Raw genomic sequence first — 17,242 nt, 5'->3', positions numbered from 1 at the left:
GTGTGCATGCTTACGTACTCAAATCACACCGAATAGAATCACTTTTTTAGATTCTACAATAGTGTTGATAGGATATAAAAAGACTACCATACAATTATAGAGGACCACTTCAATCATATATAGCTAGAAACAAAAAAGTGACAATTAAACCAATTTAAAAAGACGTAACGAAACAAACATCCCACATTAATTATATACCATATGGCATCGCTTTCGGGTGTAAAACTTAGCTTTACTAATATAATATTTGATTTTTTAAATTAAAACTCTCTGTAAAAGATAATATTTTGCATTACTTATGCGAATATATGCATATTTTAACGTGATAGCTATAATGAGAAATAAAATATATGTACAAGCAATTTCAGGATAAATTGATTCGTTATTTTTGTAATGTAATCTTTCCGTAGCAATTTTTCTTTATTATTTATTATGTAACAATCCTCATAGTATAATCTGAATATAATTATATCAGACCATAAAAAAACATTGTCAATTTTCAAGTAGCATGTTTTATTGACTTTTTCAATAGCACGTTTCATCCACAATTTTCTTTCTCCAAAAAGTAGAAGAAAAAAAAAACTTGTATGACCGAAATAATTATCTACCTCAGAATTGGATACATTATAAGGTTGATTTGATTAACAATAAGTAATTTTTTCAGTACTAGCTAGTCATACATAAGGGGATAGATATTAAGAAAGGATACTAGAAGTTATTGAAACATTTAGATATTATTCTGTGAAAGGCGGCCACATTATATTTTAGGGCAAAGATGATTTGCAGGTTAACAAATCTTGATACACGACCTGGTAACATGTATTTTTTGCTTATTATAAAGTGGAGAGTAAAGTATATTGATCTATTGGAAGCAAACTAATAAATTGAAAGAAAAAAAAGGCTTATAAAAAGTGTGTGTTGTGCGTTTTGCTCAATCAATTTACGTGCATTTTGATTAATCTATTGGACATGCTTGAGTAGGGTGGCTAAAACTATTTCCTTCTCATGTGTTCCCTATTCCAAGTTTGGTAGAGATAAAGTTTAACTAAGAGGTAGTAATTACAATATATATATGATCCCATGCAGAGGCGGATTTGCACTTGAAGTTACGAGTTTGAGCTTAAAGAAATTCACTTAAACATATATAAATAATTTGTCCAAACAAAATCAATCAGTACAAATCGTAAATTTAAAATCTTGAACTCAAAACTTCTAAAATCACACAAAGGAGATAGTCAAGCACTAAGAAGAAGAAAAAAAACAATTCATCACAATAAATCAACAAATTCTTCAGAAATTTAACTAAGAGCCTTGAAAAGGGACCTTGTTGAAGAAGGGTTGATAAGGTTTGGTGTCCGGAGCCGGTAGAGTTTCGACTAAATTTGGATCGCGCACTGCAGGATCCATTCGGGAGTGGCGCTCCCAACAGGATTTTTTCCATTTCCAGGGCTCGAACCCGAGACCTCTGATTAAGGGTGAAGCAGTTCCACTGCTGTACCATAACTCATGTTGGTACATATGTACCTTTCATCGGTGTTGTTGAGGATATTTTCTTGTAGTCATTATTCGTATAATTTGCAACAACACACAAAGAAAAAGGTTGATATTTAAATAATGACAATTATTTTTATATATATAAATGTAACGGTTGGTGGAGACGCAAGCCATGATTGAATAATTTGTCTGGTCAACTTCTTGGCTAAACTCAATAGATTGAAGAAATGATTGTCAAAGTAAATAGATCATATTTTTAGTTATTTGCAAACTAAAGTTGAGGTTCCTTAACACAATAATTATATTTATGAGTTTTTAATGAATCGCCTCGATCAGAGTTTTCAGTGGAATCTAGCAATCACCAATATAAAGTCATAAAGATACAAAGCAGTCGGAATTTTAAAAGCATCACGACATTATTTCTTATTAAAAATATGTTAAACTCCTTATTTGATTGTAAAATATAAACTGAAACCTTATGTTATTTAAAACTACAGGCATGTTTATGGTCAAATGGAGAATGGGAAACATAATTGCTAAAATTAACTGAACTGTTTTAATTTATTGTATAGTCATGAATATAATCAATTTCATTTCTAAAGTCACAAAAATGAGGAAATATTTGTAAATGAAAACGATGCATATCTTTCACAAAAAAGCTCTAGTGAATGGAGAAAAATAAAAGACAATTTAACAGATTTTATAGCGAATATTTTGTGTCTAGCTAAGATTACAAAATTAGACTCATCTATAGCTTTAACTGTTAATGAAGTACAAAAAAGGTATAGTCATCAGTATCTCATCTTAACAATCGCAATGCTTGTATGGGACAGATGTAATAAATTAATTATGATTTTGCTAGTTATCGCGTTTTGGTGTGATGATAAAACAAAACTTGGTTGATAGAACATTCAATTTGGATATCTTTGATATAAAAAATATATGTAATTATTGTAATTAAGAGACAAAAATTGTCTGCGGAATACGTAGCGACGGAATTCGTATCTAGTTGTAATTGTTTTTATTTTTATTTTTATAGTGGATATAAAGAAATTAAGAGACAAAGATTGTCTAAGAAGACATATTTTTGTTGTTATAAATGTTTGTTTGCGGGTTCAGGTACATTCTTCATATTTTCAGTAGTATGTGGTTATATTGTTTCCTTTGTGGCAAAGCTGATTTCAGAGACAAAGGACCGTACCCCGGAAGAAATACAATCCTCCATGTAAAATTAGGTCATCAAAAGCTAGCTCAAATGAGGAGAATTGTTCAAGCCTTATAAGGAGTCCACCGTCTCATTAACCATCAATGTAAGACTTTTGTTATCCTTTAAACCCCACCTCACACTCAGTGATACCATGTAAAATTAGGTCTTGGACATAACTCACACCCCAAAAGCTAACTCAAAAGAAAAAGGATTGTTCAAGCCTTATAAGGAGTTCACCCATCTCATTAATCACCATTGTAAAACTTGTCATTCTTTAACAATTCAAGCACTACTAAAAAAAAGCATGTCATTAGCTACGGAATTTATCGTTAATTCTCAATTAACCCATAAATAGCTAATTAACTAGCTTCTAGCTAAATAAATTTTCTTATAATTCATCCGTAATCCATAGCTAAATGAAATTAACACGAAACTTTTGTTGTTTAGCTACAGTATTTTGTCCGTCACTAATTTGGTGAATGTCTTGCGTATATTAGGAATTTGTTCTCAAGTAGTGAAGTACTCATCAAATCACACTAAATAGAATCACTTTCTCTAGACTATACATATATAGTGTTGATCGATAAGCTATAAAAGAGACTAGCATATAATTATAGATGAGTACCACTTCAATCATATACAGCTAGCTAGAAACAAGGTAGCTAACCTTTTCTTCTTAATTAGCATCACCATGTCTCAACAATCAACCTTTGGAATCGATCACACACCACCATCAGCACCCCCATCGGTACTGCCACAGGGCAACCGACGTGGCAAAGTCCTAGCAGGTGCATCAAACCTAGCCAACCTTTTACCAACAGGAACGGTCCTCACTTTCCAAACTCTAATGCCCTCTTTCACTGACGGAGGCTCCTGTCTCATCACCCACCAGTACCTAACCTTAGCCCTCATAATCCTCTGCGCTGCAGCCTGTTTCTTCTCCTCCTTCACCGACAGCTTCCTTGACCAAAACGGAAAAATACACTACGGAATCGCGGTGCCCAAAGGCTTCTGCGTATTCAACTATGATCATCATCATGATGATGATCAGCTCACCAAAGACAAATTGAAAGAATATTTAAGAAGCTATCGTCTTAAGAAAATGGACTTTATTCGTGCCCTTGTGTCACTCATGATGTTCTTGATGTTTGCATTAGGTGATGCTAACGTGCAAGATTGCTATTGGCCCAAAGCTAACCCCAACATGAAAGCTTTGTTCATGAATTTGCCATTGGCTGCCGCACTTTTCGCCACTTTTTTCTTTAGTATTTTTCCTACTACTCGTAGGGGAATCGGCTATGCGGATTCCCCTAGAGATGGTCCGGATTATGTGCCTGTTCTTCCTAAAACTCACACAAATCCAAGTAACAAACAGTGAACAAACCATGCATTTTAACTAAGGGTTTCCCCTTTAATTTCATCCTCCTAGCTCCTCCTCCTTTTTAATTCTCTTTTACCTTTTTGGGTGTACGTAAAAACATTTAACATATTTGTACTTGTCAAATTGAATATTTCTGCAGTTGAAAATAAAACATATTCTATATTTAATAATCCACCTTACTATTCTTGCGCTTTGTTTTGGACTTGGATAGATAAAATGTTAATTTCCGTAATTTTACTAGCACTAGTACGAATCAATCTGGTAGATTAATGAAGTGAAGTGGTGTTGTTTTTTTGTTACCCACGAGAAACATGTCCTTTAAAGTCACTTCATTAGAGTTATTTATTACATTATCTTTCTTGATTCCAGATAAAAAGATAAAGTTCATGAATATTATATATTAATTTCTATTTATATTATATCAAGTAGATTGTAAATTTTAATATATATCTATCAAATCGTGGTTGTTAGGGATTTGCATTGAAATTTGATTAAATTTAAATTTACGAAATTACACGAATAACCAAATATATACTAGTTAATTAGTTAACATAGTTATAGTTTAGCTAATTTACAATTCGCCACTAACATTTAACGTTAATTATGGTTCAAGTTTGTATAATTAGAAATTTGAATAACTTTTGTATAATACAATTTGTATATAATTGTTTAAAGTTCAGATGTTTGTGTTTGTATAAATTCGTTATTTTGAATTTATACAAAAATAGCTTAATAAAGTGAAGTCTATATAGCATGGCGTGAGTCATGACCAGAAAATTCCAAAAATGTTATCAGTAAAATAAGTCACTTTTTAGAAAGAAAAAAAAATTATGTAGAGATACGTCAAATTATTTAATTTGTAAAGAATATTTTGATAAGTTTTAAAAATGGAATAGTATCGTGAGCTATTGTAATTAAATATGGTTTATTTCCATATATCTGTGTAAAATTTTATTATTTTATTAATAAAAATACAAGACTACAAATTATAAAAAAAAATTAATGCATGAAAATATGACTCGTCCAACTCATTCAAATTTAGGCGGGTTGGGTTGGACATTTTCATGGCAAATCAATTTTTCAAGTCAGACCATTTAAAAGTTGGGCTGATTTCGACTGAATATATAGCTCAAGTTTATTAAATTAATTATTTTTTTAAAAGAAAAACTATTTTTATGTTGTTTTATATATATATATATAGTCGTGACAAGGAACTGGTTCCTTGACTTGACTAAGGAGAATGCGCATCTAGGAACAAGTACTAATTAAAAAGACTCAACATTGCACCTCACTAGCTAGCCATTAAGTATATATGTGGCATTAATCTCAATGACTATAAGATGACTTGCATAATGAAACAATAAGAACCGCAATTAGTTGCATATATAGTGTTCTCCACATAATTCTCATATATATTCTACTAGGAATCCAATGCTCTGCCTTCAAGTGGGAACCCGATCCCACCATTTACGATGCAATTTTTCTGATTTCACACACTTTAAAACTTTCAACAGATACAATTATATCTAGATATATATTCTTTATTAATCTTGTTATCGGAATTATTTCTCTATTGTAAATATGTTATTACATTTTGGCACATAAAGTCATTGAGAAGTCGTGAGGGTGCACTTTCATATGTTAACTTCGAAAATATATATATATATATATATCTTGAGCTATGACATATATTTTATCTGGCACTTTAAGACACAATAACTAATTGGTGCACTGCTTTAAACGTGTGCACCTTCTTTTTTGAGGTAAGGGTACTGTGTTCGAATAGAACTTGTGACCTCATAGTGCAAAGTGAAGTTCAAAACCATCACTCCACATAGCAAATTTTATTTAATTACATTAATTTTATATTTCTAAGTTTAATAAAATGATAACACGAATTAATATTGAGTAACATACTTTAACTAACATGCATTAACCGTTGATGAAGCACCCATCGTCTTCAAATCCTGGGTTCACCTCTACATTGGGATATGCCTAGCAACGCAAGGAGCTGGACGCTTTAAAATATGGTAAAATTACCCTTTTACACATATTCCCCTAATATATTTACTTTTATTCCCATATACACCAAAAAATTTTCAAATTCCCTCTTTTTCCTTTCTCTCTCTATACCTCTCTGATACATCCGCCTATTCCTTTATTCTTGCCCTAATTTGCTCTAGTTAATTTGTTACTCTTCAACTGTTAATCAATTTCAAGGTTCCAAATAAGGTATATTTCAATCTTTCCTTATATGGAATTTTACTTCATCCTCATTCAATCTGATTTCTCCTAAAATTTGTATATTTTGATTTCTTCTGAAAATCTTTGAAAAATCTTCTAAATTTTTATCATTTGTTTTCTTCTGTAAATCTTTCTGTTTTTGTTTCTCATACCTTCAATGGAATCCGTTCATGGTCTCAAACAGTCCACTAGAAATCAACGAATTCTTGTTTCTCCTGGTTCTGATTCGTCTTGGGAAGGTTACGACAAAGTTAGATCCAAACATCGTAACGATCCAACAGTGATGAATAAGCTACGTGAGAAATTGAAGTCGAAAGCTACAGTTAAACATGCACCCAAAGAAATAGACAACAAGATTGAAGGGTTACAACACGCCCTAATCTCCCAAAGGTATGTGTTCAATTAAGTTTTTTGTTTTAGAATGAAAATTTTGTGAAGGTTTTAATGATTCTGATACATATCATTTATGTATCAGATTCATAATGTATTTTTAAAAGGAATTTTTTTTGGAGATTTTATATTTCTGATACATCATGTTTAAGTGTCAGTTTCTGTTGTTTTAATTTTTAATGATTCTGATACATATACATTTATGTATCAGATACATAATGTCTTTTTCAAATGTATTTTTTTTGGAGATTTTCTATTTCTGATACATCATTTTTAAGTGTCAGTTTCTGTTGTTTTAATTTTTAATGATTCTGATACATGTACATTTATGTATCAGATACATAATGTCTTTTTCAAATGTATTTTTTTGGAGATTTTCTATTTCTGATACATCATGTTTAAGTGCCATTTTATGTTGTTTCAAGTTTTAACGAAGCTGATACATATCATTTATGTATCAGATACATAATGTCTTTTTCAAATGCAATATTTGAGATTTACTATTTCTGATACATTATGTTTAAGTCCCAGTTTCTGTTATTTCAAGTTTAATGATTCTGATACATCTACATTTATGTATCAGATACATAATGTCTGTTTCATATGCAATTTTTTGAGAATTATTATTTCTGATACATCATCTTTAAGTCTCAGTATTTGTTATTTTCAAGTTTTAATGATTCTGATACATATACATTTATGTATCAGATACATAATATTTTTTTCAAATGCAATTTTTTGGAGATTTACTATTTCTGATACATCATGTGTAAGTGTCATTTTTTGATGTTTAGCTAAAGTTATGTATCAGATACATAACTTATGTATCAGCAAAAGTGAAAAAATAACTGAAATCAAATTCGGTATGAATTGATGCTCTGTTTTTTCCATTCGAGACGACGCTCTGTTTTTTGGCTTGAATCTTCATGGACATAACAATTGATTTTTTTAACAATTGATGTATCAGATACATAACTTATGTATCACCAAAACTGGAAAAAAAATTGAAATCGAAGTTGGTTTGAATTTATGCTCTGTTTTTTTGGCTTGAATCTTCAACTTCACAACCGTTATTTTTTTAACCAAATTAATCCCATTAATTAGATTAGTAATTGATTTAAAGAACCAATCATCCCTTATATTAAGATATTATCCATAAATAGATGATCTTCATTAATTACTCATTAGATAATTGATGTATCAGATACAAAACTAATGTATCAGAAAAGTTGAAAAAAAAGGGATATCGGGTAATTTTGATACAATGAGGGATGTATAGTAATTAGACTTTTCCATTATGGGATTTAGGTAAAGTTTACTTAAAATATCATCAGCTCAATCTTGAACTAATTTATTTACCCTCATTATTGGTTTCGTTATTTTCCATCAGCTAATTTTTAATCTCTTATAAATCATTGACTTTTTTAGTCTATTTTTACATAATTAATTAAAAACAAGCAATTCTAAAATATTATAAAAACTTTACTTATAAATTCATTTCGTTAAAAAATTAATCAAAATACTAAATAATAGTATAATATTCGAACCAAACGTGAACATTTACCAAAATCTTGAGTGAGATTTCTTCTTTCTTTTTTTTCAAAAAAAAATTAAAATAAATACTTCATGATGTATCATGTAGCTGGACTTTGACACCGCAAACATACAGGGAAAATAGGCTTCATTAAATAATTGGGCCAAATCTAAAAGCCAACAATGGGGCCCGTCTCCTTGTTAGTAATTCATTGATAAATGGAAAAATGATACTAATTAGCAAATATATATTAGTTAATTAATATACATAGTTATAGGTTAACTTAATTCCCACTCACGGCAAATCTTTTCCAGTAATTAATATAAATAGCTATAGTTATCCAGAATTTATATAATTAAGCTCTCAATTGTATAAATTCAGAATTCGTTTGTATAAATTCAAAATTTCCTAATTGAATAAATTTAGTTTTTGTATATGCTTACCCTACCATGTATATAATTATAATATTGATATATTTGATTTGTATAAATTCTGAAAATTTCTATAATGTATAAATACAGAAATTGTGTATGCTTACCCTGTTTGTATATTGCCAGCGAATTATACAAATAGATTTGTATATCAGCACCGAATTATACAACGGATTTGCGAATTATACAAATAGCTGCTAAAGTTATAATTACGGAATGTAATTACCTAAATTGTAGCTATTTCAACCTATTAAGATTTTTATAGTAGCTATTTGTGAAATTTTCGCTTCATAAATTGGCATTGTATTACAAGCAGGTGCAATAATGTGACGATTTTCAAAAATGGCTTTGGAGATGGGTGATTTCGAATTTTTAACCTCCTTGCCCCATTGACAAAATTTCAAGGGCAATAAGTTTTTATCTTTTGATTTTAAAGGATTGTCAATGGCTAAATGAGGTCAAAATTTTTAATACCACTCATTTTGAGGTCATTCGATATAGTTTTCTAACATAACTGACATAAAAGAACACATTTTTTTTATATATGACATTCGGTAGCCCAAATTCAATATTTATCTAAAAGATCTAACACCAATTATAAAATTATTTTCTTTAAAAATAGCAAAAATGTTTAGTACCCTCTTTTTCTTTCTCCTAATGATTTCACTAGAATCATTGAATGTTGTCTCCCAAGTCCCAGTAGATGAGATTATGATGAAAGGGCTTTCTTTCATTAACATTTAGTGAAGGTGCATAGCTTTTTTGAATATTTCACTGATTGACTATTCCATTTAGGGACGAAATTGATCCCAAAAGAGTGGTCTTTCTTTATGATTATGAAATCGCTTTGATTAAAAAATAAGTCGATGATGCCATAACTCAAACAGGTGAAGCGAGAATCCCGCTACTTCCTTTTTCGGCAAAGATCTCTTATATTTTAGTAAAAGCTCTCAATGTTTTCTATCAAATCTCTCTACTTCTTTCTTCGGATAATAAATCTTCATTAGCTCTTCATTGATTTCGTGTTAGTGTTACAATGCTAATTTTCCTTCATTTTACGAGTTCTTCAATTTTGATGTAAATTGAAATACTCTTTTATCTTGTTCTCTATCGATTTTGAAGGTAAGAGTCTGAAAATATGAATAAAAATTATTTAAAATTACATCGTACTTTTCAATCTGCGTATATGTGATTTGTTTTGACTAGGTGATATTAAATTTTGTTGGAAACATATCTTAACTAAGGAGTTTGAACATCAAATTTGGAGGCTTTTGGAGATGAGTTGAGCTATATTTTAGGTTGAAAATTTGAGGTTAAAAATGACTCAATGTGTATCTTCCGTTATTCCTCATGCACATTACACTGTATATCCGTTTATCTCATGATAAAGTGGTTGGACCAGTGAGGTGGCATCCTAATGTGGTGTCATGTTAATATCGTCCAGGATTCAATGTCAGCCTTTAACATCCCTAATGGATGAGGGGTATATTGGAATTATTACTTGCATAAATAGAGGTATTTTTATACTGAAAATATGATAGGGCAGTGTAATCCTTTTCACAAAGTAAGAGAGTAAATTTACCATTTTTTCTGTTATTTTCATTTCCAATATAGATAATACATGTACAATTTTAATTTGACAATAATCTGTGTACTATTATCTTATTTGTATTCAATTTTCACTAATCACACGTTTGCGTTAGACTTTAAATACAGAAATATAGCTCTATAGCCATGATGATCAACCGCAGAAACATATGTGGTATTTTTCAAGATGGTATCTAGTATAAACTCTGTATTCGTTCGATATAATGAGAACACAAACTTATATAACCAGCCAATTTAACCCCTTCTCTAAAAAAAATTCAAATATTATCACCAAATAATTATGTACTTATCATATATATTGTTTATTACATATGAATAAAATTAATTAGTAATATATGGGACACACATTAATTAATCTAAATAGAAAAATCTAACAGTTTGTGGCTCTGAGTCACCATAAATAGAATTCATGCTTTCTTTTAATTTTCTAGGATATTGCTAGATGCACACATTGCACGGTGTCTTGGTCCTATTTAAGTCAGTTCGCAAATGATGCTTATATTTATTACAACTATATGCAGAACCTATGATGACCATATTAGTATAACATAGATCAATCAGTTTAATAAACATTAATGTCACGATCCAAAAATTGAGGTCATGATGGCACACATCTCAAAATTCAATCTGATGTGTAACCCTAAAAATAAAACTCATACAAGACTCCCAAAAAGGAAAGTGATGCCACAATTTAAATAAAAAGAAAAACAATAAAAAAAATTATCCCAAAACCTGGTGTCATAAATATAAAGAGCATCTAATACAAGGTTCGAATCTGAAGATACAACATAAGTCTCTGAATGATACAAAACACTAAAAAATAAAGATAGACTAGTGACGATTCGAATTTTGGGACCTCACCACTAATCTGAGAATACACAATCCGCTAGAATATCAACTGTCACGTGAGGTACCCCAACTAGTATCTGCATCAAAAAGGGATACAGAAGTAGGGGTGAGTACAATTCACATGTACTCAGTAGGTTTTAGCTGACTCAGTATAAGGAATTAATCAAACCTATGAAATAAACTAAGGAACGCTTCCACCTGCATACAGAAAAGTCTCACTTCGGCATCGGTGCCGCCAGTTTATATATATATATATATAGTGACGCGAGTAAGTAAACCCATAATAACAGCTCATGATCACAATTAATCAGATAATTCAAGCAGCACAGTTATCAATGCAATGCAATGCAATATGATGATGCAATTATGTGGTGGTACGGTGGAATCAAGACTGTCGCACAGCTTATCGTATATACCTGCCGAGCTGTGCTACCAAGCAGGACCCATGGAGATCTCGCAGACCATATACCCCAATCACAATATCTCATTATCCTTGCCACCTCCTCGTGGTCAAGGGATCACAATGCATCCACTATCTTGCCGGAAAACTGCTTCGGTCAGGAACTCAAGATATAAAGGTTGGGATCATAATGCATCCACTATCCTACCGGAAAACTGCCTCGGTTAGGGACTCAAGATACAAAGGTTTAAACGTGTTTCATTTTCTTTCTCAAATATTTTTTTCATATTTCTCAACTTTTCATGTTTCATGATATGATGAATGAGGATGAATGCATAAAAACACACATGGCATGAAAGTAATATTCAACTCATATGTGGTACAAGGTTCAAAGTTCTCAAAACTTAACCTACACATGATATTCACCCTCAACAAATAGTAATGGGAAGGAAATACTTCCATTTAAATATTCACTCATTTCTCAATGATATTTCAATACTCAAGCATGCTCAAAAACGCCAACTCAACCCCCTCAAGCGGGCATCACAAGTCAAATAATATACTCAAGCCTCTCTCTTAGGCAAATCATGAATCACAAGCTCTCAAAAAAATAAAATAACAAATAAGGCCCCCACACGGGCTATGTAATACAAATAAAAACCCCCACAAGACAACACATTAATAAATAAGCCCTCACACAGCATCACAATATATATATATATATATATATATATATATATATATAACATTCTCAACTCAAACTAAAACCCCATCCCGAAGTCTATAACATATGAATGACTAATTACCTCATCTCAGTCTCAAAGAAGGATAGACAAACCTAACATCAATTGTCGAAACCGCACTCGAACACCTCCACCGAACAAGCAACTCTCGAATATAATGTCTGGACTGACAACCCACTATCAACAATAAAACATACACATCACAAGGAGTCCAATGACACCCATATTGATAGGTTTTGGAACTGGGGTAAAATGGTCCAAATATTAATTATTTCTGAAAAAGGTCAAATCTGGAAATTTATTGGACAATCACATTCTACTTGTAATAAGGAACTCATGATTGTAAAATTCATAAAAATAGAGCTCAAAACGAGTTAAAAATTACCATTTTCCTTAAATTTGAATTAGGGAAGAAACAAAGATTTTTGAGGTTTGAAACTAAAATTTAAGAGTTAAAATCATCAAATACTCAATCAGAAAGGAAGTTTTTAGGTTAAAATCACGTACCCAACACTTTGCCTCAAAAATCTCTTCTCAAATCGCCTCAAAGAGTTCAAAAACTCAAACAAATGGTGAACAAAATATTGAAATGGGAAGAAAGGGGTATTTTCTGCCCAAAAAGTTACTATTCACGCATGTTACTGTTCACGCGTGTTGACCACGGTCAACTTACACCACCACCCTTCAAAACATGTTTTGACCCTCAAAACTCATTCGGAACTGTATAAGTATGAATCAATAGTGCAAATTGATCAAATAACACTCGGGTGCACTAAAAAATAGGAGTAAAATGATAATTTCACATAAATTTTTAAAAATGACCCTCAAGGTCATTACAATTAATTAGTTCAAAATTGTATCTAGAATTAATATATTTAAACTCATTAAAAAATTATTTCCATTGACTCTTGGACAACAAAATAAGACAACCCTTGAGGCTTAGAAGGTATACATAATTGTAGTAATAAATATTAGCGGCTCGATGAGCCATGCAAGTGGTGACGAAAGGAGGAATGGATATATATAGGAGGAATTAAAATAGAGGTACACAGAGACAAAATGTGTCAACTTGCTCCTGATTCAATTCATTCAACATACTTGTAAATTTGAATCAACCTATTATAGTAGTATATACCCTTAATCATATTCATATAGTCCAAGCATATTAGATATTAAACAGACAGCAAGTAGAGGCTGTACAAGAAAACTTCTCCTAATAATTTGTTACACTTCCGTATTCCCTTTCCAAAATTGGAATATTATTTTTTCTCACGTAATATAGTAGTATTTTTTGAATTTTCCATTTGATGTTTGCTAATCGCATTTGATCTCGATTAATTTAAATTCGCATCATATAAAGTCTCAAATAGAAAAGCATTCTCTATTAAGAATTTTTTCATATTCAAAAATCAAATTTAACACTTCTAATTATAGAAGGAACAGTCTCATTCATTGCATACTAATAATAATGATATATTAGTATTATAACGGTCAAGGACTCAAAAATAAGTAAATTGGATGAGGATGGTTATGGTATGAAAGGATGGAAATTGGGACCAAAAGAAACCGAATGGTAAGTCTCACCATCCAGATCCAGCTCATTTCTTCGTCTTGATGGCCCTCTTTCCGCCGTATTTTCGGCCTCCCACCAATTTATCTGCTAACTATCCCAAATCAATTACTATATCCTAAATTTAATGTTTTTTTAATGTTATCTAATCATTTTTTTAACTATTTTTTATTTTTATATAATTATCTGAGTCAAAGTTTTTTAGAAAAATAATTTATCTAACTTCGATAGTTAATGATAAGATCTACGGAAAAGGTTCAAAATTACCCCTGAACTTTGAAAAATAGTTTATTTATGCCCTTCGTTATATTTTAGGGCCAATTATACCCTTACCGTTTTACTTTGGACCAAATATGCCCTTGAGTATAATGGAGTGCCACGTGTCGGTCTCTCAGTGGCCAACTTATTTCAGTTTTTAAATCTTTTTTTTTTATCTATTTTTAAAATCTTTTTTTAAAAAAAAAAATTTAATCTTTTTTTTTAAAATCTGTTTTTTTTTTAAAAAAATATATGTTTTTTAAATCTTTTTTTAAAATTAAAGATTTAAAAAATAGATTTTAAAAATATATAATATTTTTTAAAAAAAAAACAGATTTAAAAAAATATTTTTAAAGATTAAAAAAATAGATTTAAAAAGCATATAATTTTTTTAAAAGAAAAACAGATTTTAAAAAAAGATTTAAAAAATATTTTTAAAGATTAAACAAAATAGATTTAAAAAACATATAATTTTTTTTAAAAAAAAACAGATTTAAAAAAAAGATTAAAAAAAAAAATTTAAAAAGATTTTAAAAACAGATAAAAAAAAGATTTAAAAACGAAAATAAGTTGGCCACTGAGAGACCGACACATGGCATTCTATTATACTTAAGGGCATATTTGGCCCAAAGTAAAACGGTAAGGGTATAATTGGCCCTAAAGTATAACGAATGGCATAAATAAACTATTTTTCAAAGTTCAAGGATAATTTTGTGAAATTATGAATATGTTAGAGTTCAATAAACTAAGTTTTCCTTTTTTCTTAAGGGTAATCTTCCACGCACGCACTCGATAGATTATTCGAATCTAGGAGAATTCGTTTTCAAATAAGGGGAACTGCATATATGCAATTTATAGTACAAAAGTCAACATTGTTTATATATAAATATATAAAATACTAATATTCATTATTACAAAGATATCGTACCATTGTGGATAATAGTTCTTGCAAATTGTAGTCTTCACCTAAATTTACAACTGTTTTTCGAAATTACCTTTAAAAAGGTTCCTAATTTGTATGCCTTAACAAGGTCATAGAAACTAGTATTAATTAAGTACATAATAATAATCAAAAAGTTTCATGCCCAGGGCTGTCTCGATCATAAAGACAATAAAGCACTCGCTTGGGCTCCAATCTTTTTGGGGCCTCCATTTTTTTCCAAAGATATATATAGCATATTGTTAAGGAAAAAGGATCAAAATGCCCTTAAATTATTTGAATTTTAATTCAGAAATGCCTTTATTGTTATTTAATGGATCAAAAATGACTTTTTTCAAATAAATATATTTTTTTTTGAACATATTCTTTTCCTAATAATATTTCTTTTATTAGCAAATATTTATTCTACTTCAATTAGAAAAAAATTTAAAAATATTTCTTATTTTATTATAATTATTTTTTATCGTTATTTGAATAAAAATTAATGATGAATTTATTATGATCTTATATGTATGGCATATATTATCCATTAAAACTTAGAGTATATGAAATTATTCTTTTTTAATTGATAAAATAAGATTACGAAGAATAAAATAATTTCCTACATTTTTACTACTTAAAGTGGTTTTAAAAAAAATAAAAATAGGGTTCCTTAAAAGTAATATTTTATAAGAAACAAGATTTATTTTTTAATATATATATATATATTCGAAAAAGGACATTTTTGACACATTAAATAATAATAAGGGCATTTTTGGACTAAAGTATTGATGGCAAGGGCATTTTCGGATCAAACTATAAACGAAGAGGATTTTTGTTCATTTCAAATAGTTTAAGAGCATTTTTTACCCTTTTCCCTATTGTTAAAAAAAATCTCATGTATTGATAAATTTGAAAAGAATTTTTTTGGTATAATATATAATAATTTTTTACCTCATTTAATATAGGAATCTTGTAATAATTGAGAAATGAAATAGTGTTTAGTTAATTATAGCATTCCTTCTTAGTGGCTATATTTTTTGTTGCCTCGTTTATATTCTGATGATTATTATGAACCAGCATTATTATTCTTACATTTACTTTTTTGTTCCCATTTCACTATTTTTATTCTCTCATTATTGAATATTCTAAAATCTCTCAAATGGTCAAACCTTCTACATTATGCAAAATCTATTGTTGTCTGTTTATAAAAAGATCAAATTTATTTTTTAATGTCTTCTTCAAATTTCAAGCACTAAAACTAATCAACAATTCAACACTGTTTTAAGATCATTATACTAACTTATCAAATTCAGTGTAACACTATTTCAATATTTATATAAACTCTTTAATTTTTTTAGTCAGTTTTTATTATTTTAACTTTATATTATATATTTTTCATTGAAACTTTACATTATTTGCATTCTCATTACAGAATATTCGTGTATATCCTACCTCTCTAGACTTCATTTATAAAATTACATTAAATATGTTATAATTATTCAATTTATATATGTCAATTAAAAAATATAAAACTTTTTTTATAAAATTTGGCTTCAGACCCCTAACTTAATGATACGGCCGTGTTCATGCCTTTTCTCTTCGCTAATTGATTCACAGTTCTACGTAGTTATGTGGATTTCCCAACATCAATAATTTGTTGGGTGAGATATTTTACAATTTTATTTATTTATTTGTTTGTTTGCAATCGTCAGTCTCAACTGTAATGGTGCTAAGAGTTCTGACAAGTACTAAACAACTTTACACCTAATAATAATATTTGGAGTTTAATATTATTTGATTATTATGGATAAAAACTATTCAATTGTTTTTATTTCAAAAAGAAATAATTTTTATATGAAGTGTATTGTTATAAAATGAATATTGTTGTTGATTTCAAAAAAATTTCAAAAAAATAATTTTTATAATAAAATATTATTAAATAAAAATATTGTCAAAGAGAGGTCATCGGAAACTCGCAAATTTCTGTGCTGAATGAAGATGTTTTATGCAAAGAATTGGTGCAGACATTAATTAAACGAAAATAGTGGGCTAATAAATTGAACAAGTTCCGAGTCTCCGTGCCCCAAAAATATTCTTCCATATATAGACATCCTTATCTTTAGCCATATCTACAGTGTGCGTTCTTAATGCCTCGTCTTTCTCTCTATTTTCTCATTTTATCCTTATATTATGTTCCTTCCATTTTATTTG

The 17,242-nt window shown here is 29.6% G+C and overlaps 1 protein-coding gene across 1 annotated transcript; it reads left to right on the top strand.

Annotated features, from left to right (window-relative positions):
* The first annotated feature begins 3,241 nt into the window (after positions 1-3,241).
* On the top strand, positions 3,242-4,280 carry LOC129884685 (protein DMP10). The gene has a single exon (XM_055958969.1). The coding sequence runs from the start codon at positions 3,393-3,395 to the stop codon at positions 4,077-4,079; it is 687 nt and encodes a 228-aa protein (XP_055814944.1). The 5' UTR covers positions 3,242-3,392; the 3' UTR covers positions 4,080-4,280.
* The last annotated feature ends 12,962 nt before the right edge of the window (positions 4,281-17,242 follow it).

This window comes from Solanum dulcamara, chromosome 4 (assembly GCF_947179165.1).
Source record: "Solanum dulcamara chromosome 4, daSolDulc1.2, whole genome shotgun sequence".
NCBI classification, from domain to species: Eukaryota; Viridiplantae; Streptophyta; class Magnoliopsida; order Solanales; family Solanaceae; genus Solanum; species Solanum dulcamara.
The sequence above is the reverse complement of the archived record's forward strand: the minus strand, read 5'-3'. Positions and strand labels throughout refer to the sequence as shown.

Excerpts from the sequence above, each read along its gene's own strand:
- LOC129884685 (XM_055958969.1), top strand. The coding sequence starts at position 3,393 with ATGTCTCAACAATCAACCTTTGGAATCGATCACACACCACCATCAGCA.